General features: G+C 35.9%; 1 protein-coding gene across 7 annotated transcripts in view; it reads left to right on the top strand.

Moving 5' to 3' along the window:
- Atp8a (ATPase 8A) overlaps window positions 1-23,977 on the top strand; it is a 31,098-nt gene that overhangs the window by 4,941 nt on the left and 2,180 nt on the right. The window contains exons 1-10 of one of the 7 annotated variants that reach the window (XM_064135356.1): window positions 6,047-6,695; window positions 9,872-10,202; window positions 16,512-16,744; window positions 17,068-17,166; window positions 17,367-19,862; window positions 19,961-20,101; window positions 20,180-20,298; window positions 20,380-20,514; window positions 20,720-20,824; window positions 23,276-23,373. In XM_064135356.1, the coding sequence (XP_063991426.1) occupies window positions 9,887-10,202; window positions 16,512-16,744; window positions 17,068-17,166; window positions 17,367-19,862; window positions 19,961-20,101; window positions 20,180-20,298; window positions 20,380-20,514; window positions 20,720-20,824; window positions 23,276-23,373 (3,742 nt within the window). In that variant the 5' untranslated portion in view covers window positions 6,047-6,695; window positions 9,872-9,886. Of the gene's footprint in view, window positions 1-6,046; window positions 6,696-9,423; window positions 9,578-9,871; window positions 10,203-12,497; window positions 15,054-16,511; window positions 16,745-17,067; window positions 17,167-17,366; window positions 19,863-19,960; window positions 20,102-20,179; window positions 20,299-20,379; window positions 20,515-20,719; window positions 20,825-21,362; window positions 21,908-22,442; window positions 22,493-23,275; window positions 23,374-23,977 lie in introns of those variants that run through there. The other 6 variants (XM_064135362.1, XM_064135360.1, XM_064135359.1 and 3 more) reach the window with 6 other exon arrangements.

Here is a 23,977-nt window from a genome sequence, read left to right as displayed (position 1 = left end):
ATTAACGTCTATCGATAATTGATCGTTTCATTTGTTAACAGGATAAGGTTGACATTTTGGTCGTTGATCAGTCGATTTTTTTTTCATTATCAGAAAGACCTTTTTTGTTTTTGAAAATCAATCGGAGAAGTTTACGCAATTATTAAATATTCAATATTCAATTTAATATAAATTATTACAAAATAATTTAAGTCCAAATTGAGTTTCTATTAATTTGCGTAAATGCTCCAATTTTTTAGACTGGAAAATCTGTCGGAAAAATGATGAAAAATTCATGATAATTATTGTATATGTATCGTGGATGTGTAGGTAGACTTTTATTTCACCAATTTACTAGATCGAAATGCAAATTACGGAGCGAGTCGTAGGTGTTTCTGCGTTCAATATTTCATAACATAAATTACTGTTTCCGCAATGGGAAATTTTTTTTATATTCTTTCCGTGTAGACAACAGTTTGTTGTCATTACAAGTAGAAAAATGGGTCAACAATATCGTGAAGTCTCATCAACATTATTTATTTTTGAGATGCATTTGCTTTTGCTTGAAAGAATCATAAACTATTTCACCGAATACAATCAGTTTGTCACTTTTTTCAATTATTTATATTTATTTGAATCAAACAAAATATGAAATCATTACATTTTCATCGTTTTAGTTAAATAGACCAGAACTATATGTCTGAACAAGTAAATGTAAATATCGAAAAAAATTTATCGGAATTTGCGACAATTTTGGCCACAATCCAATAGTAAATCAGTAAAACGATAAAATTCTCCGAATCTAAGAAAGATAGCGACATTTTTGTAATGACATTTATTGTAGCCCTCAATTCGCTCTACAAAAACGATAATAATCAAAATTTTTCGATCTCCCTTAGATTCCAAGATATTCAAACAAATCTAAATGAGTTCGAAGGCTTTGGTTTTGTTGCTATTTAATCGACAAAAAACCGTGTCTGCTCTGTTATTTTTTTATGGCTGTGTTTACTTAAAAAAAGATAGCACAGCCATCAACAAATAACAAACATTTAAAACAAACTTAACAGGAGCATAAAATCACTTCACACACCTCTGAGAATCTCTGGAAATCTACATTTTAATTGATTGGAATAGGAAAAAAATCGAGAATCAAGATGACATTCTCCTTTTCGGCCTCTTCCCTTCTTGAGCTTTTCATTTCCTTTGCTGTTAATAATAATAATAATAATAATTCCATTGGCAAAATATTCCTTCGTCTACAATTCAACTTAATCTTTCCGTTAATGTCATTCAGCGATAAGACTTCCTCTAGATAATGTCCAGAAGCTCATAAAATAAATTTTGTTCTGTTTGAATTGCATCAGACTATCGTTTTTGGATTATTTCGCTTTGTGCCTCTGTTATCGAGACAGAAATTGAAATAAACAGGCTGTTAGGATCCTAAACCCAGAAATAGGTTAACAATTCTCAAGTGTCCTTCCGCTCTTTACTACTTCTCCACAGCGACCAATTGGAACAGAAAACATGAAGAATGAAATAGAAGCGGTCACCGCGTCGTTCAGTGACCTTTCTATGATGGCACTTCCAAATGGCGCACTTACAAGAAAATAAAATTATGTTGAAATAACATTAAGTTGACTTTTCTGCTCGGAACTGAAAAATGATGTTGGAAAAGAAAAATAAAATTTTGTGGAGAGTTTTTAAACATTTTTATTACTTTAAAATGATGTAGTTCGTATAATGGGTTGTTTACACTGTCAATAATGTTACACTAATTATTTTACTTTTTTCGGTGTGGCCTAATGCGATTTAGATTTGTAAATTAGTCTTTGAAATATTTACAAGTAAATTTACTATATTTTTTAGCAATTGTATCAGTAAATTTTTTAGTTGTAAAAGGTCACGTACAGTTTGAGGTATTTAGATTGTCAACTCATTTCTTTGGTCTGCAAAAAGAAAAAAAATATATTTTTAGTCCCAAAGAAGACTCAAAATTAGTCACTTGGTAGCTAATTTGGGGACGAACTGACAGTTAAAAAATTAATCACTCATGAAAGTTAAAAAATTAGATTACAGAGGAAAAAATACCAAAAGTACTGTAAAAATTATCGTAAAATTACCACAAAAATTTCTGGTCGCATTTACAATCTCGTCAAAAGCAATCAGAGACACCCCCAAGGGAAACCCATCACAGATTTCAATCTTTCCGACCAGATATCAATGATAAATTGATTTTTGAACTCTTCAATTTCAATAAATTTTCGTGAAAAAAAAACTGACCTCGATTCGCAGCCCCTGGGCGTGTCCATTGTCTCATGTTTGCTATCGAGTATCGATCAGTAAATTCGACTCTGAGAATTGTAAAAAGGGTGCGTCTTGACCGTAGCACGATGTAATCGATCCAGATATATAAATTTGACCCTATTGATTTCACCAAGCCCTTTCCATTTCCTCTTCACTCATGTTTCCTATAATTTTTATCATTCTCCCTTACATTTAGATAATATCGCAAATAATTGGATTGCACCACTGAGTCCGATAATGACAGACTCCACCCCTGAATATTACGAAATGTACTGCATTTAGGGCTCTCTGGGGAGACGATATTCAGCGTTCATTAACCAGTGAATAGCCCGCCAGGAACATAGATCTGGACGTAACCCAGATACACAAACCATTACGTCGGTACAAAAGAAATATGTGAATCATTCCTATATTTCTCCGATATTTCTCTATTTAATGGTGCCATTATTGTCAAAATATTTTGGATTCATATTTGCGTCGATTTTTTTCGCGATTATTGACGTATATAATATATAATACAATAAACAATATCATATTCTATATATAATCTATAATGATATATGTATTATGATATGATATGACATGTGATCTGTAATATCTTTTTTTTTTAATTATTTTACATTTTAATCTTCAAAACTTCTGTAAACTCACAAAAACCGTAAATTAAATTAATTAAATTGTTCTAATTATTTGATCCATAAAATAGAAGAGAATTCAAGAGAATAAAGGTCTGATAATCATTACCCTATCACAAATATCGATAAACAAAATATGAGTTCGTTAATGCCAGTAACAGATGAATGAAAAATTATTTTTTAGTTAATAAATAAATTTAAGATATGAAATTAAGGGAAGTACAACAGCTTGTTATGCTTCCTTGTCACAGATATTCTAATTAATTCCATTTATATTTATAATTTTATTTCGGGATGTGAATAAAAGGGTTTGAGTCAATTCTGTAATTAAATCCTATTTAAGTACATTAATTACCCGTTGATATTCGACCTGCCTGAATATTGCATTATGATCATAATGGTAATTTTGATCGATCAACTGACAAGACATTATGGAATTATCAATTTAATAGCATGTCATGAGAATATGTTTTTTCGAATTAATAACTCTCAAATCTGATAAGCCCTTTCTTCAGAAAAAAAACTTCCAAATGGGGAGAAATATAGGGCGAGTTGTCTTCCCACGATGAAATAAAGGCCGAAATTCAGTTTAAAAATAATAACTTATTGCTGTGTAGATAATCAACTTCTTTGTTGTATTTTATTCCTGTGAAGATGTGATTGAGGATAAAATTGAAAAAAACCTCATTCCCTCAATTTTTCAACCGTAAAAAATACCTTTGAAACTGAAAAAATTATACCCCTTCTCGGGTTATTCACAAAAGTGATTCCATGAATAAAAGCGTGAACCCTATATTGTCAATCAACCACGTGCGTCTTTGCATCGAACCTTCAGGTATTGATTTCGTGGTGGTGAATTAGCTGAAGAAAATCGATCGACCATGAATATGGAAACAGTGAGGAAAGTTCTCCGCAATAAAAACGAATTAATTAACAAGAATAAATTTATTGTAAAATGTTGGGTCTTGACGTGACTGATAGAAAATAAAATTCATTTTCGGGGATATCATCAATCAATTGATCATCAATTTTTAAAATTGTGGGACGAAATGTGATTTAGGGGGAGAAATACATGTGGATAAATATTATAGGGAATTTTACGGAACAGTGACAGATATATTTATTAAATATTTCTCGTTCTTATCTGGAGTTATGGAAAATTTTACTGAATACTCCTCTGTCTGTTCGTAAATTCCAAGAAATATACGAAATTTTTACTGAATATTTTTCTCTACCGGAAAAATTGTTTATTATGTTACATGAAATATCGAGTGCGAGTTTTTACACTCCAATGCGGTCCTTCATTATCACGCGAACATTGAATTGTTCACCAGCACGAAAACAATTATCGTGTATTTTTTTTTTTTGTTATCTCCATTAGATACTTTGTCCGAGAACATGAAGGGTGTGGTGAGCATGCTGAAACCTTGACAGATATAAAAACCCTAGCACCCACACTTTTACTTTCTCGTGTTTACGAGTGAAAATTACTCACGAAGTTTTTAAAGCCATTTTCAGGTTTAATATGGAACGAAGCCTTTTTTCATTAGTGTCGGATGGATTGTGAGGAATCACGTGGAAGTTTAGAGTGAATTTTAATAGGAAAAAGTTGGGTAACTTTATAAATTGAAATTTACAACTTTGTGGAGAGGAAAAAATTTACATAATTGAATGAAAACCAAGCTGTTTTCTATAGCTTGTTACGAATATTTTACTGGCATTTTGTGACACCTTGCTCTTCAAAAAAAAACATTCCATAGATTTTTAATCTGAATAATTTGAAAATCAACATTTCCAACATTTTCCAAATTAATTACCATATATTACCTTAGAAATATAATATAAATCTTTAATTTCATAAATTGAGTTTCTCTTCTCTTTCCTCTTAGATTTTATCCCAGTATTTTTTATCTTATTCATATTCTACCCTAACGATCAAAGATTTTTCAAAACTTCAAAAAAGATAATCCACCATTTCGAACCGAATAATTTTTAATTAACATTTCCCTGTTCTCTCAATTATTTTCCACCTTCCACTCATACCAACGACCTTCACCAGATCAGAAACTGTCCCCTTTATTCCCATAATTTTTCTTGAATATATTTCTCCCTTAAACTACCCTCGCACCCTCTTCCTTCCAGAGGAACTAATCAAATTAACTTTGTTTCCACTCCCGAAATTTAATCAAATCAACTCATGACATACGTGTCGTCACCCAGTTTCATGATTATGTCACGAAAGGGTGCCACACGGAAGGAAATCAAGGTGTGTCCGTTCAAGCTGTGGAAGAACAAGGGGGGCGGGTGGGTGGGGGGGGGGAGGAGGAAATGGAGGAAGAACGGAGCAGGAAAATCGAGGAATACAGCTCAGCAGGTGAAAGGAGTATATATATTAACTTCATCGATATAGTAACTGCGTTGGCTCAAAGAGGAGGGAGAAGGTGAGAGAGCTGGTGGAGACCGTTGAATGCGCGTATGTCAGCAAATGGTTGCGGTGAGGGGGAGGGTGGAGGGGGTGGGAATGATAGGGCAGGAGATAGTGGAGTTTTTCGAGTTGTGTCAAAGAGTTCTGAGACAGTGGAGTAGCGTGCGTGCTCCCCGACGGTTCTATTTTCCCCGCTAATTTTCCACAGTCATTTTCATTAATTCGATATCACATGTAAACAACAAGTGCAACGAAATAAAATTAAGAATTATTTATTAATGAAAGTAATTACTTAATTCAACTGTTGTTGTCGCCAAAGTGTTCTGGATAATTTATTGAATCTTAGTCTGATTTTTTAATGGGGATTAATCAGTGATTGATTGTGTTGGGAGAGAAAATTATTTCTGTGGCGGGTATGAGGTCTGATGTGTTTGTATGGTATAGGTATGGGAATTATGTTGATGGAGAAGGTTAATTGTTTGGTGTAAATAATAATTCAATAGTAATTTTTTGCATTTTTCATTGTACGGAATTATTTGGGGTAGAAAGGATGAAAGAATGAGTTGATGGATTTCTTAGTCCAGTTTTTGGGCGATATCTCGGAAACTAAGGACGATACAGAAATTTTTGTCATGACATTTATTGTAGAACACAATTCGGTGCATAAAAAATGTCCTAATAATAATTTTGCTATCTTCCTTAGATTTCGAGATATTCGTTAAAAAGTGGTTGACAATGAAAAGTGACTTGAGTTACTCGTGTTACCGTGAATTTCTCCTAACAAAATTACACATTCGGAAAATTTGAAAATTAATTAGTTGGTCTGGTCAAGGACGTAGAGGGTAAAACGTTTATATAATTTAGGACTACGTAAGATACCCACATTCAATGGAATAACTTCCAGAAAAATGGTTTCTTTTAAAAAAAATATCAATTCTCTCTCGGCTGAAATAAATTTTCCTCTCAGTGAATTTATTATTCATGTGACAGTCGTGTTGGTTCATTAATGAACAATATCGTGGGTGGATTAGTTAGTGGAGGGATCTCAGAAGAAGGTCGATCTTATTCTACTGTGCAAACGCGTGAAGAGGAATAATAACGTTAAAAAACATCGTTACATGACCAGGATGCCAGTTACGTGCCAGCTCAAAGTGCCTGACAGTGCCTTCCAAAGTGTTTACATAATATACAAATTTCTGAAGCTATCCAGGTGCCTCCAGTGATAAGAGGAACAGTGATTATTTTCGAATGATTATGATCGACATTGAATTCATCGGCGAGTGTAAAAAGTCCTGGTTTATCAGAGCAAAACGGGAACTGGAAAGGGGCCTCGGACGATCCGTCTGACCGTTGTGAGTTATTTAGAATTTTCGAGGTTAATTAGGAGTGAAAAATTAAAATAATAATTAAAAGATCATCGGAAGATCCTCTGGTTGACCAAAAAAATTCTTCAAACAATATATTATCTTCTGAACATGTTCAGAAAAATGTTTTTGAATCATCACAATGATTTTCTGACCATCTTTCGATTATTTATTTATGATTTGTAAACAACTTTCAGCAGAAAAAAAATTTTTAAATCGCGCAAATTCACTTGGCGTGCAATTCTCGTTACATTTGTGATATTTCTCCGGGGAAATTCCACTGAGTGCTGAGGAATTCACGTGCGTGGGGCTATTGTTGGAGACATTACGTGGTTTTTTAAACAAGTTTCGAGTGATGGCGTGCAAACACGTGATCCATTTCCCGCGCAAAACCCTCAGATCAGTTTTATTATGGATGAAGTAAATTGAGGGTCATGCGAGGGGGGAAAATAGGCATTAATTTATACCTCGAGATAATTATTTATATTTGATTCATGTAGTATTTTTATGAAGTGCCCAGGTACATTCATCCTGCAGTGAAAACAAATTTTAAGACACGAAAAAAAATTTGAGTGAAATGGAATTTTTTTTTAATTTGGAAACCAACAGCTTGAGGATTTGATTTTTTATTTTTATCTAAAAACCTCTTTGGGAATGGCAGGGTAATATTTATTTCAATTTTTACTATTGAATCAAACTTAATTACTCGATTGAATTCAAATTTATTTCACAAATCAGTCTAATTACCTTTCAATGACTAGAAACCATCGAATTCTAGTTGACCTGACTCCACATGGTATTTAAAAACAAAAGGAACTTGTCGACGAGGGGTGGGGAACGTCCACTGCATCGATCGCGAATGGCCTTGGCCATCTGATTTTAATTAATTTGTGAGGCATTGCTTCCCTCCCCCTGGAACTACAGAACATGTCCAGAGTCCGTGATTGATGTCTCGAGTCTCAACTCTTCAGCTACATTCCTTGCGATCAACTATTCCTATTTGCTTTAGACCCTGAGAACTTGAGAGTAGCTAACACCGTGCGTTGCATCTGGTTTCACTTTATGAAGATTAAATGTAGATTAAATGTACTCACTTCATCCCAAAGTGGATTTCATTAACTCACCGGTAACTTTGTTTAAATTATTTCGAATGTTGACTTGAATTTAATATGTACTGTCCTTATTTCTCTGACGAAGTGGTAAACTGAGATAAATTTACTTATTTGTGTTTTTGCAAAATTTTGCCAGTCGACTTTTTGCAAAATATCTTCGAATCTAAGTGAGATAACAAAATTTTGCGAATTCAATTCGATTGTATGTGAAAATTGTCAGCTATTTTTTGTTATTCCTTCAGCAATCGATTGTTCCTGATATAAATGTCAAATCAATAACGAAATAATTTTATCATACTTCATCAAAAACAAGATAAATGACGTCTTTCATTGGAAAGACAATGTTCAGATAATCTTGAAGATAACGAAAAAGTATATTATTTACATTAAAAAAATTTCTCCCTCGACTCGAATTATATCTCCAACATTCGTCCAAAAGTACTTCGTCATCATGACGTGTTTGTGATGTCCTGTTTCATTAAACTTTGCGAAAATGGGTCGCAACTTGATGCTCAGGTGGATTTAATTATCTGCCGGTGACTTAACTCAAGTAATTTCAGTTGTTGACTTTGATTTACTGCATGTTACACTCATTTGATTTTGACGTATTCGTAGTTTATACCTTGAATTACAGACAATAGCGTACGTGGGCGGTAAATTGTTGGAGATTAAGGGGAATTAGAATTTATCGAGAGATAACTAGAATTCAGGCTATCGGGCTTGTTAACAATTCGAGTGGAAAATTGTGGGACGCACACCTGTGAAATTTATGGTGGGATACCATCACAAGTTTGGAATTCGTTGAACAAAAAATGGGAGATAAGTCAATGATTACTGAGGACAATCTGTCATTTTCTTCCACCGATCGAACGATTTATTTATTCCAAACGATATTCGTTGGCTATTGTCGCATTTGTTATTTTTTTATAATTAATGAATGAACGTTTGGTGGAACCAAAGGGATCATAATTTACAATTAAAGGAGGACGACTTAAAAATAACTATATATTTTCCATTGTAAATATTCTTAATTATGTAAATTCATGAACTTTCTGTAATTATTCCTTGATAACAAAACGACCAATTGATTTTTTTATTTTTACTCCATTCAATGATACGACTTCAACTCCAAATAATTTTTATTTGAAAAAAAATCGAGCCGGTCCATTTTACTGGTTGAAAAGTGCCTCAAATTTCAAAAATTTCTGTCTCAAATGCACATTTTTCCAACGAAAATTCCACCAGATTCGATTTTCGAGAAGGGATGAACTCGAGAACAGTCTCAATCTGTAATCCCAGCCAAAGAGATTCTTTGATCTCTCTCAAGGCCTAACAGCCCATCTGCCACATGCTCACGACTGGTTTGATGACGTGATGTAATCTACCCACACAGTGACGTCTCATTACTCAGTGATTATCTATTCACTGTGATACAATGGTTGTCACTTTGTGAGGTAAGCTTTCCAAGCAATTGTAATACAATACCCCGATAATTTTTTTATTGTTAATTCCGAGGTCACTTGATCCATTTTATTTGGTGGAGATGCTCTGATGAAAGTACAAATCCCTTCTCCAATTTCATCAGCACATCCACTCGTAGATATTCCAGGGTTGAAATGAGATATACGAAGGACATCGTTTGTGTCAGAGGATACGGAATACTTGATTACATAAAGCTCATTAATTAGGTATTGTCCACTGGCTCAACAGAGACTGGATATCCTCATCCTCTCGCAGTGGATTATTTAAATTATTGATGTACGTAACACGAGTCCACATGAGCGCAAATTGCACTTCGAATTACTCTATCGTATCCATTGTTATTCAAACTGAAATTGATTGATTGAATTATTTATTTATTCGATACCCGGAAAAGTCTCATCAACGATTTTATGAATAATATTTTGGTATCAGAAGATCTGATCATGACTTGATGACAAGATTGAATTGTTTATCAAAGGTGCACTCATTGATAAAAATTAACGATTTTCGGAAACGATTATTTATTTATCTATATCACAAGACACTTCAAGCAAACTTTTGGTGTTCCAGGTGCCGGCCCCATCGATGAAGCCGTCGACGCGTCGGGGGAATCCTCGGGCACCGAGTCCCGTATCACTCCGGCCATTCACACCCCCCGATTTATCATCTATACCGCATATGGATGGTACCCCAACACCAAATCGTTCCAACAATCATAACGCATCCTCGAACGGGTCTGCTGATACTCAGGACACCGGTCCCTACATAGTCGGCAGCCCGATCGACCTGAGTAATGTCGACAATGTTGATAATCTCATCGGCTCCATCGGCGGGGGGAGAAGAAGAACAAGAGAACATATTGAACTGCAGGAGTCGGAAACACCGGAATCTGAAGCACCAGGTTTGTTATATTTTTCAATCTTTTTTTTTTAATCCAGTGGAATTTTTTTATTTAATAATGTTAACGATTGGTGTTGGTGAATTTAATTTCAAAATATTTTAATATTAAAAGATGATGTGATATCTATATTATGTAGGGGCTAGAAGATATTTTTAAGGGAATGTAAATAGTATATATGATGTAATGTTTAGGTTTTAGTCGATGTAAACTTCCCAGGGGACTGAAATTGTAATGATTTTGTTGACGGTACTACATCTGTTTCTATAGATGACTTAACGAGGGGTTGCAATTGCAATTTTTTGCCAATTTATTCACGAAGTCCCTTAGATATTGATGAGGTATCACGGTATCATTAGCGGGGTAGACACAAGGGATCCGGGGTTTCCCGAGATCGATTGGATTATAACCGATTGGAAGGTCATAATAAACAATGAGAAATTACATAAAAATGTAGAAAGAGTGGGCTGGCAAATACGGTAACTTAATTATCGAAGTTTTCCAGACGTAAAGAGCTAAAACTGAGACAACTTTTTATTTTATCCCGACGTATTTTTTTGACTGAAAAATATTAACAGAAATTATAAACTTCAAATATTGGGTTTGAGTGTGTCAATGGTAACTCCACCTCAATTTACACAACACTTTTTCAAATTTACCACCGCTCTCGGTCTTGCTAGATAAATCATTTACGTAATCGCAATTTCCATTTGGCTCAGAACGGAACTATAAATAAACACATCAGTCATCAATCATGACCTCAATTGCGTAGGAAAAATTGCACTAGCATGAGCCACAACATCATAACATCATTAACCTCCACCGATTACCACCAATCGATAAACATAGAGTCTAGTATCTTTCATAAAAAATAAAAGTCAGCAGGATCAATCAAGATATCGTTCCTGCACAATTTTTCCCCCATAAAGAAGATCCCTTGAGATTTATATTGAGAGAATAATTTACCCAGTCAAAAATTGATTTTTTTTAAAGAAGTAGATAGACATTTTCAGGTAATCCAAATTCAGTTTCCAATATTACAGTTCTGCCAAATGTTAATAAACAATTTTTTCCAAACTTCAGGTCGGTACATTACCGAGTGGGTGCGCCCTTTTGAATATTTTCGATTATCAAATTTTTCGATGAACTACATAAGCAAAATTTGGAAAAAATTAATATAGAGTCAGGGTTATCTAAATTAAATTTTGGAATGCATTCACATTTTTTTAAACATTTCCTCTTTATAAACAAATGATTAATGTGTAGTTGTCCGTAATCTTCGAATTTACAAAAGGGTAAAATTAATTTAAACCCAATCAAATTTCCAGTTTCGGCACTGGAATTTTTTGCCCACTAATTAGCGCCTCTTTTGCTGGTCTACCACCAGGTTTTTTCCACATGATTAAAGCAATCGAATCTTTTATCATCAACCTAGTGAGCCAACAGTCGTGTTCAGAATTGTAATGAAACAAATTCACGAACACACGCCAACAACGCAATCCTCGACCTCCACCATTCACCGACATATCCACGAGCGCGTGTTTCAAATCCCTGAATATTAATCACCCAATTAGTCCTAGTGCCCTATTGAACGACCTCTCGCTCAAATTATCCGTAAATATACGCGTCAGCATATCAACCACCCGCGTCCAATAATCTATCGAGATAATAATTTTCAATTTTATGAAGATGATGCGAACATTTGATTTGAAGAAACTACGAATTAAATCGCATGTCGCCCTTCAGGCTCTTCAGGCTCTTCAGGCTCTTCAGGGATCCGCACATCCCATTTTTTTTTACAAGAATTTAAAGCGAATTTTCAACTGAAAATTTTGGGTATTTGATTGTCTCCACCAAATATTATATTTATCGCTCATAAAAAAATAAATATGTTTATATATTTATTTATCAATATATGTATATATCATAAATGTAGACATAAAAATATATTTATTATATACATATGTATACATGAATATATATAATTAATTTATTACATAATTAAATATAGTACAGCAACGAAGTACTAAAACGAGATCAATCACATTTTACGAATCACCAGTTTCATGATCACGAATCATTAGTTTTTCGGGAAATTGTGAAATCAAAACCCAGCAAATACGAATTTTTCAAAATTTGAGACTCCGACGAGCGGCAAACTGTCGGTAGAGCAGTCGCTTATGTCGGTATGGGTTTTTCCTGTGGTTTCCCATGCCCATTCCTGTTCTACCTGTTCAGGAGGGGAGAATCCACAGTCGCATGCATAGGGATTCGTAGGGCCAATCACCCAAAAAGGGAAGTACCGAGGGCCGTAAAAAAAAATAGTCATCGGGTTCGTCACTCCTGTGCATTCGTGCGGATCGAAATATAAAATCGCAAGGTATAGAATCGTCCAATCAACATCGTGACCTTGGACATCACCTGTCCTTGGCAATTGCCATTTAAACTGGACAGTTCGATACAGCATACGAGTGATTGCGTGCCGAGTAAAAATGATTATTTATCGACTCCTCCGTCCTCCTGGTGCTATCGCAAACCAACAGAGAACAGCAGTGTACGGTAGATTACAACTTGTTGCCACATGTCATGAGACTCCTGATCATTGATGAATCCGCTGCGCATGCGAACACCACTGGCCAACTCCCTAGGGCCAGACCAATTTTGTCGGTTGCCTTGTGCACGTGCGCCAACTGCCTCCAACGATCCTTCATCTCTCTCCAATTCATTCTGATGGTTCATCAGGTTGTCCTGCTTCACAGCTGCTCAACGCAGTTCAGTGTTACGTAGTAGTCAAGATGGCAGAACTAACGGTAGCGACTCGTCCAGTGGTGCTCGGCACGTGGTGGGTGAGGGGGTTGTTATCCGGTTAAAATAGAAGGTGACAATTGTTATTTTGAAAGTCCATTCGCGTGAGGTTTGATGGACATGATTTAGCGGAGTCAAACGGTGGTTGACCTCGTGGTTCATCATGTTGAGAGGTTTTGATCAATAATATGCCTTGACCAGGAACCAACGATGCAGGACTCGCCAACTTCCAAATTCCAGAGATCATCCTATTGGGTCTGAGACTCCATCATCGCTCCTGGTGATGACAGGAATCAATAGACAGCTCAACAGGTTGAGAACAACTTCATCTGTTCGTTCATGAAGAAGAATCGAACGACATCGCCATTGAAATGACACCAAAATCAACAACAAAGTGATATTTTAATGACGATAATCACTTCTGAATGTTAGGTGTCATCCAGTGATGATCTGGGAACCAGCTGAGGTCCACCGTCGATTGCTCCTCTGGTATTCGAGTGTTCTGGGGACTGATGAATCATTGAATAGCTCAACAGGTTGAGAACAACTTCCTCAGCGGCATCTGTGTGTCACGAATTCCAGTGAATTCCTGGCATTTGCAGCGATTGTAAAATCGGTAACGAGGTGGCGATTTCCTGATGATGATCGACCACTTCTGCTGCTCATCGGTGCTGAAGCTGCGACTGTTTGAGGTCATAGGGGATTCTGATGGTCATGCAACATCAGCTGATTTTAAAATTACGATTAATCTTTCTACGATTTTTGGAAAAATAGGACAGACTTTTCCTACGCACACGTGCGCAGGGGTGGCACGTACGACAGCTTAGGGACAACTGGGGTGTGGCGAACGCACCCTGGAGGGGATGTTCGAGCTGAGTGATGTGACGAGAGGCCTGAGGTGTGCAGTTGTGGATCGTTATCAACTGAAGTTTGTTCACGATAGCGAATTCACTGACGCAACAAGCGACAGCTGCTCAAAATCTTCAGTCGTAGTAGCGGAGTGACCCTTCCTCATTAGTTCTAATTATCCATTAATTAATTTGAAAATTGTTGTGCCATTGACAGTCTTCGGGGAATAGTTGAGTGGAATAATCTATTCGTTATTTTGTTCTGTGCTGTGATTTTGGGGAAAAACGTGGGGTTTGTTTATTTATCATTTGTCTAGTTATCAGAAGACACACCCATTGCACGTCGTCAAAGGAGTGAACAATTTTTTATTACGTCGACCTTGGACCTATCGAACGTTGTCCTGCTTTGGCTTTTAATGGGTTGAACGGTTCATAAAATTTAATTTGAAATCGTTTAATTTTTATGCGAATTGTTATCTGTGAGGCGAGGACACTATTAACTCTTTAACTGATAATTATGTCATCCTATTTGAATGAATTTGGATGATTAATTGGTGTCTGAAGATTTACTCAGAAAAATGGTTTATTTGAATCCCATAAACAACATATATTTTGCAATATTTGAATGAACTTGTTTATTTCATTTAAGTAAAGTATTTATTTGGTTCTTCGAAAAAGTGTATTAATCATTTTTAAATCGACATTTACACGTCATTCATTAAGAAATACCTGAATGATGTTTTTTCGTTTAATTGTGCGCAATTTAGAACTTCCGGGATGACCTTGATAGCCAGAAAAATGAAAAAACCAACAGTATTTTAATTTTGTCGTGAACTTCAGTGACACTGAAGCCTAGTGAATGCTCTCAAATCGATAATACCGAGAAGACTCTTGAAGAAATTTGTAAAATAATTCTTGAGGAAAAATAGACATTGGGGAGCGATTAAGCTGGTGGTGGAGAGGAAGAGCTGCTTTACCGGTGTTATCGCGGTTAATATAACACTCGTGATGAATTTTCGAAAATGTGCGGAGTGAGCCTTCCACGCTGGCAGACTAGAAACAGTCGAGATAATGCTGTTGCATGATTTAAAAATTTTTGGATAATAAGATATCGGAGAGATGGATTTAATCAGAAATCGAGCTGCGAGGAGATTCGATCAATTGCGATCACGATGCCGGATCTACTTCGATGGACAGAGCAGTAAGTTTTTTAAAAATGGGAATAAGGGTTGTTTTCTGAATCCTCGTTTTTCTAATTACGTTTATGTCCGTGATTTTTTAAAATTAATTCACTTTTTTTTTAATTGAGTATTTCGGAAAATATTTTCAGTGCAATTCTGGCATTTCATGTTTTCTGAATTTTTTATGCTATTGTCATTTGATTTTTTATTATGTCAAAGGTACGCGAGTAATTGTTATGAATAAAACCGACGTCCTTCAACAGTAATTTCCATCAACTTGACACTGGCGCATTTATTCTCGAGCTTCAATTTCATTATCACTCGGAGATAAACCCAGTGATTGGAAGTCCCTCTAGAGCTCTGATTGATGTTAATCCTGATTACCACTTCATAGATTTAAATGTGGGAGTTTACTTGACTCTTGTTTGCAAATATAATTGGCAGTGCCTCTCGTCATTTCATTGATCCACTTCGAATCGACTTTCTCCGTCGACTTGGACCAATTCCCATTTCCAAATTCCCAAAAATTCGGCGGAATCGTTTGACAACTCGACATTCTTTGTATTGATGCTGAATTAAGGAGATCATCATTAGTTATCAGATTATGTGCTTCTCTAACGTGAATTTAATGGAGTGTTATTGATTCACTTGGACTATAAAAAGCTCGAGCTTCCAGGTCATTGCCAATATTACATGGAAAGAATATAAAAGTATTATATAATACATAATATATATTTTTTTCAATATTATATTCTCATTCGTACATTTTTTATTTTTTTAAATCCAAGATTGCAAAAGAAATAGTTAGAACAGCTCAATTTTTAAATTTAAATATCGAAAATATTTTTTCGGAATCCTATGTTTACGTGACATTTTATATTTTTTCCAAGTGCTAATTTTCATGATTAAAATTCGTTATAATTTTGATGAACTAGTGCTAATGGTATTCATTGGTGCAGTCGAACGGATTGAATTATTCATCGTTTTCCGCCCACTATGAAATCATTTCCCGGAGTAAAATTACGGTCGATAAAATGGGATTAGTCATGTGATGAAAATTTACCTCTAAAACATGTGAAACCCTCGATTATCGAAAATTACAGAAAATTATTTAAAAAACTCCATCACATGTGGAATCATAACTTTTTCCTCAATTTTATTAAAAGTTAAAAAATCAGAGCGTAATCGTGTCTTGTGGGAACAATAACCCAACAAATATAAATCAATATAATTGGAACTTGTGAAAAAAGGAAATAAAATGTTTACTTGACGTGGTACCTCATGAAAAAATTATAATCACGCCAACTTCACATTAATTATAAACAACGCATCGTCACCATTGGACACTCCAATGACGAATCCATTCAATCACCTGGAACGACTATCCAATTACATTGACAAAAAACTAAACCCCCTGAGACTCGATAATGTTCTAGTCCCCCTGAGACGATTCACAAACGTAATTTTATCGATTGCAGTTGGAAGTAGAGCTGACAATGGGGGCTCGCAGGGTGATGACAGGCGTCCTCCTGATCAGGACAGCCAGGAGGAAAGAGTAGTATTCATAAATGCTCCACATCAGCCAGCCAAATACAAAAACAATCACATTACAACGGCTAAGTACTCATTACTCTCTTTCATCCCCTCATTTCTCTTCGAGCAATTTCGGAGGTACAGCAACTGTTTCTTCCTGTTCATCGCACTCATGCAGGTAACTGTCATTCATTTAACTGACCTTATCTTAATTTAATAATTTGACTTAACTAACTTGATTAAATTTTTTTAAGTAACTTCCGCAGTAAATTTGGAGGATAAAGAGTGGAGGACATATCAAAGGTTTCGATCCCCTTCACTGCATTGAAATTTTTTCGATTATAGTCGATTCTAGTTTATTCTCGCCTTAGCTGATTCTTTTCTATTCCTGTAAGATGCTGCGGAAGTTCCTTAATACAAATTTCTTTCTATCAGTGTGACGTGAATGCTCAACACAACAGTAATGGTAATAGTCATGATATTGCTTTAATCTGCCAACAGCAAATCCCCGATGTTTCACCCACTGGACGTTATACGACACTCGTTCCACTTATCTTCATCCTCAGTGTATCGGCCCTGAAGGAAATTGTTGAAGACATCGTAAGTTTTCTCCCTCTTTAATTGCCTAGATCTCCAAAAATAATTCAGTAGCGAAGTGGTAAAACGAGTCAACTTATTTCTGAGTTTTCGAGCGATAACTCTGAGACCGAGTGAGCTAGCACGTCTCTCACGAATTAAAGATTAATCAAGTACCTGAAATGAATGTTTCAATAACTAATCGCTAATACATCACATTCTAGAAAAGACACAGAGCAGATGACGAGATAAACATGCGAGAGGTAGAGGTTTTGCGTGACGGTAAATGGCAGTGGATTCAGTGGAGATCTGTCGCTGTAGGTGACGTCGTAAAAGTGCACAACAACAATTTCTTCCCAGCAGATTTGATTCTCCTGTCGTCCTCGGAGCCCCAGGGAATGTCCTTCATAGAAACCGCCAATCTCGATGGTGAAACAAACCTCAAGATTCGTCAGGCTCATCCTGAGACAGCAATGCTGCTGGATACAGTGGAGCTGATGAATTTCAAGGCGAACATTCAGTGTGAACCTCCAAATCGTCATCTCTACGAGTTCATGGGCGTTCTTCGTGAGACAAACAAACAGCATGTTGCACTCGGCCCAGATCAATTGCTCCTCCGTGGGGCTATTCTCAGGAACACCCGGTGGGCCTTTGGAGTTGTTGTCTATACAGGTCATGACACAAAACTCATGCAAAACAACACGACAACAGCTCCACTGAAACGATCTACTCTGGATCGTCTCACCAACACCCAAGTGCTGATGCTCTTTTTCATTCTTCTACTCCTGTGCCTTGTGTCCGCCATTTTTAATGTCCTGTGGACAAATGCCAATGAGGATGGCCTGTGGTACTTGGGCCTGGAAAACATGACAGGAATGACAAAGAACTTCGCCTTCAACCTTCTGACCTTCATAATCCTCTTCAACAACTTGATTCCAATTTCCCTCCAAGTGACTCTGGAAGTAGTTAGATTCATTCAGGCAACCTTCATCAACATGGACATCGAGATGTATCACGCTGAGACAGATACACCAGCAATGGCCAGAACGAGCAATCTCAACGAAGAATTGGGAATGGTAAATTACGTGTTCACAGATAAGACGGGAACATTGACAAAGAATGTGATGGAATTCAAGAGATGTTCAGTTGGAGGAAAAATTTATGATTTACCAAATCCATCAGCTCCTGGTGGCTCTGGTGAACACAACAGTGATCTCATACGAGACATTGTCGATGGTAGAGGTGATGCTAATAATCCAAGATCTAGTGATAAAAAAAAATCCAATCATGCTGATGTCATTCACGAATTTATGGTGATGTTGTCAGTGTGTCATACGGTGATTCCTGAACGTGTGAATGGACACATAATCTATCATGCAGCTTCACCTGATGAGAGAGCCCTTGTTGATGGGGCCAGAGCCTTTGGCTATATTTTCGATACGAGAACACCGAGTTATGTGGAGATCGAAGCACTGGGAGTGAGATATCGGTATGAGATTCTCAATGTCATTGAATTCACGTCAGCGAGAAAGAGGATGTCAGTGATAGTTAAAACACCGGAAGGAAAAATAAAAATATTTTGCAAAGGAGCGGATTCTGTTATCTATGAGAGATTAACATCGAGAGCTGGTGATCCTGGTGATTACGATGGTGATGATGATTTCAGGCAAGCGACTCTCGATCATCTTGAGGCATTTGCCTCCGAGGGATTGAGAACATTGTGCTTTGCTTCGGCGGATATTCCTGAGAACAGGTACAACTGGTGGAGGGAAATTTATCATAAAGCTGAAGTGACGATGACGGATAGAGAGGCTAAATTGGAGGATGCTGCGTCGTTGATTGAGTCCAAACTCAATTTACTGGGGGCCACAGCTATCGAGGATCATCTACAGGATCAGGTCCCGGAAACCCTTCAAGCCCTCATCGAAGCCGATATCAATGTCTGGGTTCTGACAGGTGACAAACAGGAGACCGCCATCAACATCGGTTACTCCTGTAAATTAATCACTCAGTCCATGCCATTGATTATAGTAAACGAGAGCTCCTTGGACAAAACAAGAGACGTAATTGTCCAACACTGTTCGGACTTTGGGCCAGATCTCAGGTGTCAGAATGACGTTGGCCTTGTGATCGATGGAAATAGCCTCAAGTACGCACTCTCCTGTGATTTACGGAGGGATTTTCTAGATCTTTGTACGTCCTGCAAGGTAGTGATATGCTGTCGAGTCTCTCCAATGCAAAAGGCTGAGGTTGTTGATCTCGTAACGACAAATACCAAAGCTGTCACGTTGGCTATTGGCGATGGTGCCAATGACGTTGCAATGATTCAGAAAGCTCATATTGGCGTTGGTATATCTGGGGTCGAGGGACTTCAGGCGGCTTGTGCCTCTGATTATTCGATAGCCCAGTTTAGATTTCTCAAGAGGCTTCTCTTCGTTCATGGCTCCTGGAATTACAGCAGAATGTGCAAACTTATTTTGTACTCATTCTACAAGAATATTTGTTTATATGTTATTGAATTGTGGTTTGCCATTTATTCCGGCTGGTCCGGTCAAATTCTCTTCGAGAGATGGAGCATTGGACTCTATAATGTTGTATTCACAGCTGCACCACCTCTCGCTATGGGATTATTTGATAAGGTGTGCTCGGCGGAAACGCATCTTGCACATCCGAGATTATATGCTGCCAAGAACACAAACGAATCTACATTTAATATTAAGGTATAATAATACGAATTATTTTTTACTTTTTTTTTTAATAATAATGAAAAATAATGAAATGACTTATCTCATTTTACCATTTTACATTTTTTTTTCAGGTATTTTGGGTTTGGATCATCAATGCATTAGTTCACTCGTCTCTACTGTACTGGTTATCATTATTGGCACTGAAACATGATGTGATTTGGTCGAATGGACGAGACGGAGGTTACATAGTACTAGGAAATTTTGTATATACTGTGAGTGCTTGGAATAATGTATGTGCAAACATTTCGATCGTTAACAATCGCTCTCTCATTTACACATTTGGTTTTCAGTATGTGGTAGTTACTGTTTGTGGAAAAGCTGGCCTCATAACAAATTCATGGACGTGGTTTACCCATTTAGCCACATGGGGATCGATAATACTTTGGTTCTTGTTTATATTGATATACAGGTAAACAAATGGCTAATTTAGTTTCTCAACAATTGACACATCGATTGATGTTAAAAAAGCAATTCTCTGCTTATTTTTTAGTAATTTTTGGCCAGCACTGAACGTTGGAGCTGTTATGCTTGGTAATGACAGAATGCTATTTTCATCTCCTGTTTTCTGGTTGGGATTGGTTCTCATTCCTTCAGCTGTTTTACTCGTCGACGTCACAGCAAAAGCGTAAGTTGATTAGTCATGGGTATTTTCAATTAGTAAATGGTGATAACTGAGTTTATCTTATCTCGATAATGAGTGATTTTATAAATGTCAAGGACTTGTTAAAGTTTTTACGTCAATATTATTACGTCTCCATTTCTTCCCACGCCTCTGATGAACTTGATTAATTTTTAATCATTTAGTTATTTGTTTTTATTTTCATTTTCAGTGTGAAGAATACTATGTTTAAGTCCCTAACGGAAGCAGCAAGGGAGCAAGAAATTCGTAAATCCGATCCTGGTCATTTATTCACTAATCAAGATTACCGAAGCTCGTAAGTCTACGCCCTTGTCATTTCATTCACCAAATAAAATCAGTCACTTCTGTCAACATTTTCTAGTCACGTTAAAATTATATGAAATATCGAATTAATAAGCAACGCTTGAGCATGATGAGGCAATTTTTTTACAAGGAATTGAGATGAAAGGCAGCACTGAAACTAATACCATAAAATAATTTGTTTATTGATATTTTTCTCTTGCATGAAATCGTGCTTTGATCATTCAGTGAAGTACGTAAATATTCGTCTGCATGGCTTGAGTCTGTTCAGTCAAATTCACCCTCTATCGTCGTTAAATTCATACTGCAGTCGTAGAATATAATTTGTAATTTGATAATTTATTATTATCATTTCAACTCTGATTCCTCTGACCAAATCACTTCTCATCACCTCCCAAGCATCACGTCTGTAAAATTCAATCAATATCAAGTGTTGCTGTTAATGAAATTCTTCGAGTCTTGATTTGAGTAAAATGAGAATATTCACGATTACACCCCAGAAATTTTTAAACATTAAATATTAAACCCAACAGCCAATCAAGATCACTGACAAGATGGTTGAATCGATGTTGTCCATTTCTAAGACCAAGTCGAAGGAGGAGTTTTAGGAGGTATCCATTTGCCTTTGTAACACGTCGTGGCTCGTGGTACCAATACACTATAAATCGTCCCCAGTCCCTGTGAATTTTTTATCATCCTCCCATAGATGCTTTTGTCATCCCAACAAGATTAATCGAATGAATGCGGAAAATATAGAACTGCATCACCTCCACTAACATTTATTACTGGACATTAAAAAAATCATCTGGTAATCGTATAAAATGTGTTAATCACATATCGACGATTTTCAAGTGAAAAAAGACATAGACAATGTTCTTTATATTTTTGCTGATGTATTTTTTCATAGAAATTAAGTGTTAATCATAGTGAGAGGATTAGAAATAATCTAAGAGTTTGCCTGATGCACGATTCAAGTATTATTTATTGATTGAGTATTATTAATTTTTAATATTCAAAAGTCAGAATTATAAACTCTGTATTGGTGTTTTTCATTAAACTTTTCTGTGATTGTTGGTTATTTTTTTTTCTTAATTTTTATTTTACTTCACATTATACATCAATCATTACGAACTCGCACTCTCATTCTTCCCACTTAATAATTATTGATTAATGGGTTTATTGATTAATTGTTTGCGTTGGTGGTTTATTAGACAGGCTTTCTATGATTCAATTTGTCTGATTTGGAATGAAATCTTCGCATGGGGAATATTTTCTATTGACTGAGGGAATTCAGATATAAATGTCGAGGGACACTGTTGCAGTTCTTCAAATGTCCCACAATTAATAATTGATCATAATGTTGTTAATTAATTGGAGTACAGTAACCAGCTCAATAGATAGGCAGTTAAGGATAATTTATTTTATTCGTTATATTAAATAGTTATGGAAATAAACGTATATTTCAGCTGCGAAGTAGTAAAACGAGTCAACTTGACTCATAAATATGACGAATTAACTCAGAATCATAGATTGTCCGTGAACAGCTGACCGTTCTTGGTTCATTCGTAATAAAAGTGTTAACATGATTTTTGTATTTTGGTTACTTTTAAAAGTCGTCGTACTTCGTACAGGCCTGTGCATGCGATCGCCGATCTCGCGAGGTGTAAGTACTCCCCCCCTATCCTAGTACATTCGATAATTCAGTAATTTTCTTGGTAATTAGTACCATCGATTAGCTAGCCTCTTTAGTGATATTATTGTATTTATCTTCACCTGTTGCTTCGCAAGCTTACACTGCCCACTTCACTCAAATGAATCGCTTAGCATAAACAATACAAACATTTATTGTTCTGTGTCACTGTACATTTATTTTTTATAGAACAACGGCGATGATACATTTTCCTCCTTATCTCATTTTTTGATAATTCTCCTGTATTTTTACTTCAATTATTTTTACGAACAAATTGTCACTCATTTTGAAATTGAAATTTTCTAATTTTATGTCACTTCATTTTTCGGTTGAATTGAAAAGAAGAATTTGGGAAACAAGATTGATAATTGGCGTTCCTCGACGGTTGTTTGGACAATAAATTACTTTTAGTCTAATTTGAAAATTCAATAGACAATAATTAAATATAATTGTAATCTAATGATGACTTGACTCGATGGCTGCGATATTGAAAAAGAAATTGTTCCTTTAATTAAATGGATACTTCGAAAGAAAAAATTGCATTTCTCGGTCCAACTGACTTCCACAATTGTTAAAGCAACTGGAATTCCGCCGTTTTACTCACTATTTCTTTCGCGTACGAATACATTGAATTATCAAAAACTGAAGATGAGGAATTGCGAAGCTGTCGATCAAAGTGACGCAGAATTACCGAAATTTTTTAACTCAATTCTGCACATTTTATTAAAGATATATGTCACCATGCACGGCTTACAGATTGACGGAGACTGCCAGGCTCCTGAGAAACGTTAAAAGTGTTTTCATGAGGAGATCTAATGCCACGACGAGAGTCAATGTCGAGGTCGAGCTGTCACGTAAGTTCAATTGTCCCCTGAAGATTGAGAGTAGAGTTTCTACTGATGTTACTGAGAGAAGACATCGAAGACAGTTGTTTAACCGACGGGATGATATTTTAATTCCTTGTACATACGTAATTTTTTACTTGTTGAAATATTTACAGTAATTATTACAGCGTTCTACACAATTTATACTTTAGTTTATTTTTCATGAATACTGTTTGTACACTGGCAGTTGCACACACAATGCTTAGTGTCGCTTCACGACATGCAAAAGTTGAAAAAAAAATTATATTGAAAGTTTGCTGATTAATTCTGCATGAGCCCTAAATTATTCATGAGTTTAGAAGAGTTGTTGATTGAATAGAATAAATATTTTCAAGATTTGAATTGCGATTGAAAGGGTCGGGAAGATTTATATTATTTGTTTTCCTTACTTTATTCATTATATTTGTTTTATTTATTTTATTTCATATTTTGGGAGACGTTATGTCGAAATATTCGAATGTTGACGAGCATTCGATGAGTAGTAGGGCCCTCGTCTCTGTAAAAATTTAAAAATTGTTGCTCCTCCAATTATTAATTGTTAATCGTGAAATTTTTGCACATTCTAAAAAAATTA

Source organism: Diachasmimorpha longicaudata, chromosome 16 (genome assembly GCF_034640455.1).
Source record: "Diachasmimorpha longicaudata isolate KC_UGA_2023 chromosome 16, iyDiaLong2, whole genome shotgun sequence".
Classification (NCBI taxonomy): domain Eukaryota; kingdom Metazoa; phylum Arthropoda; class Insecta; order Hymenoptera; family Braconidae; genus Diachasmimorpha; species Diachasmimorpha longicaudata.
The sequence above is the reverse complement of the archived record's forward strand: the minus strand, read 5'-3'. Positions and strand labels throughout refer to the sequence as shown.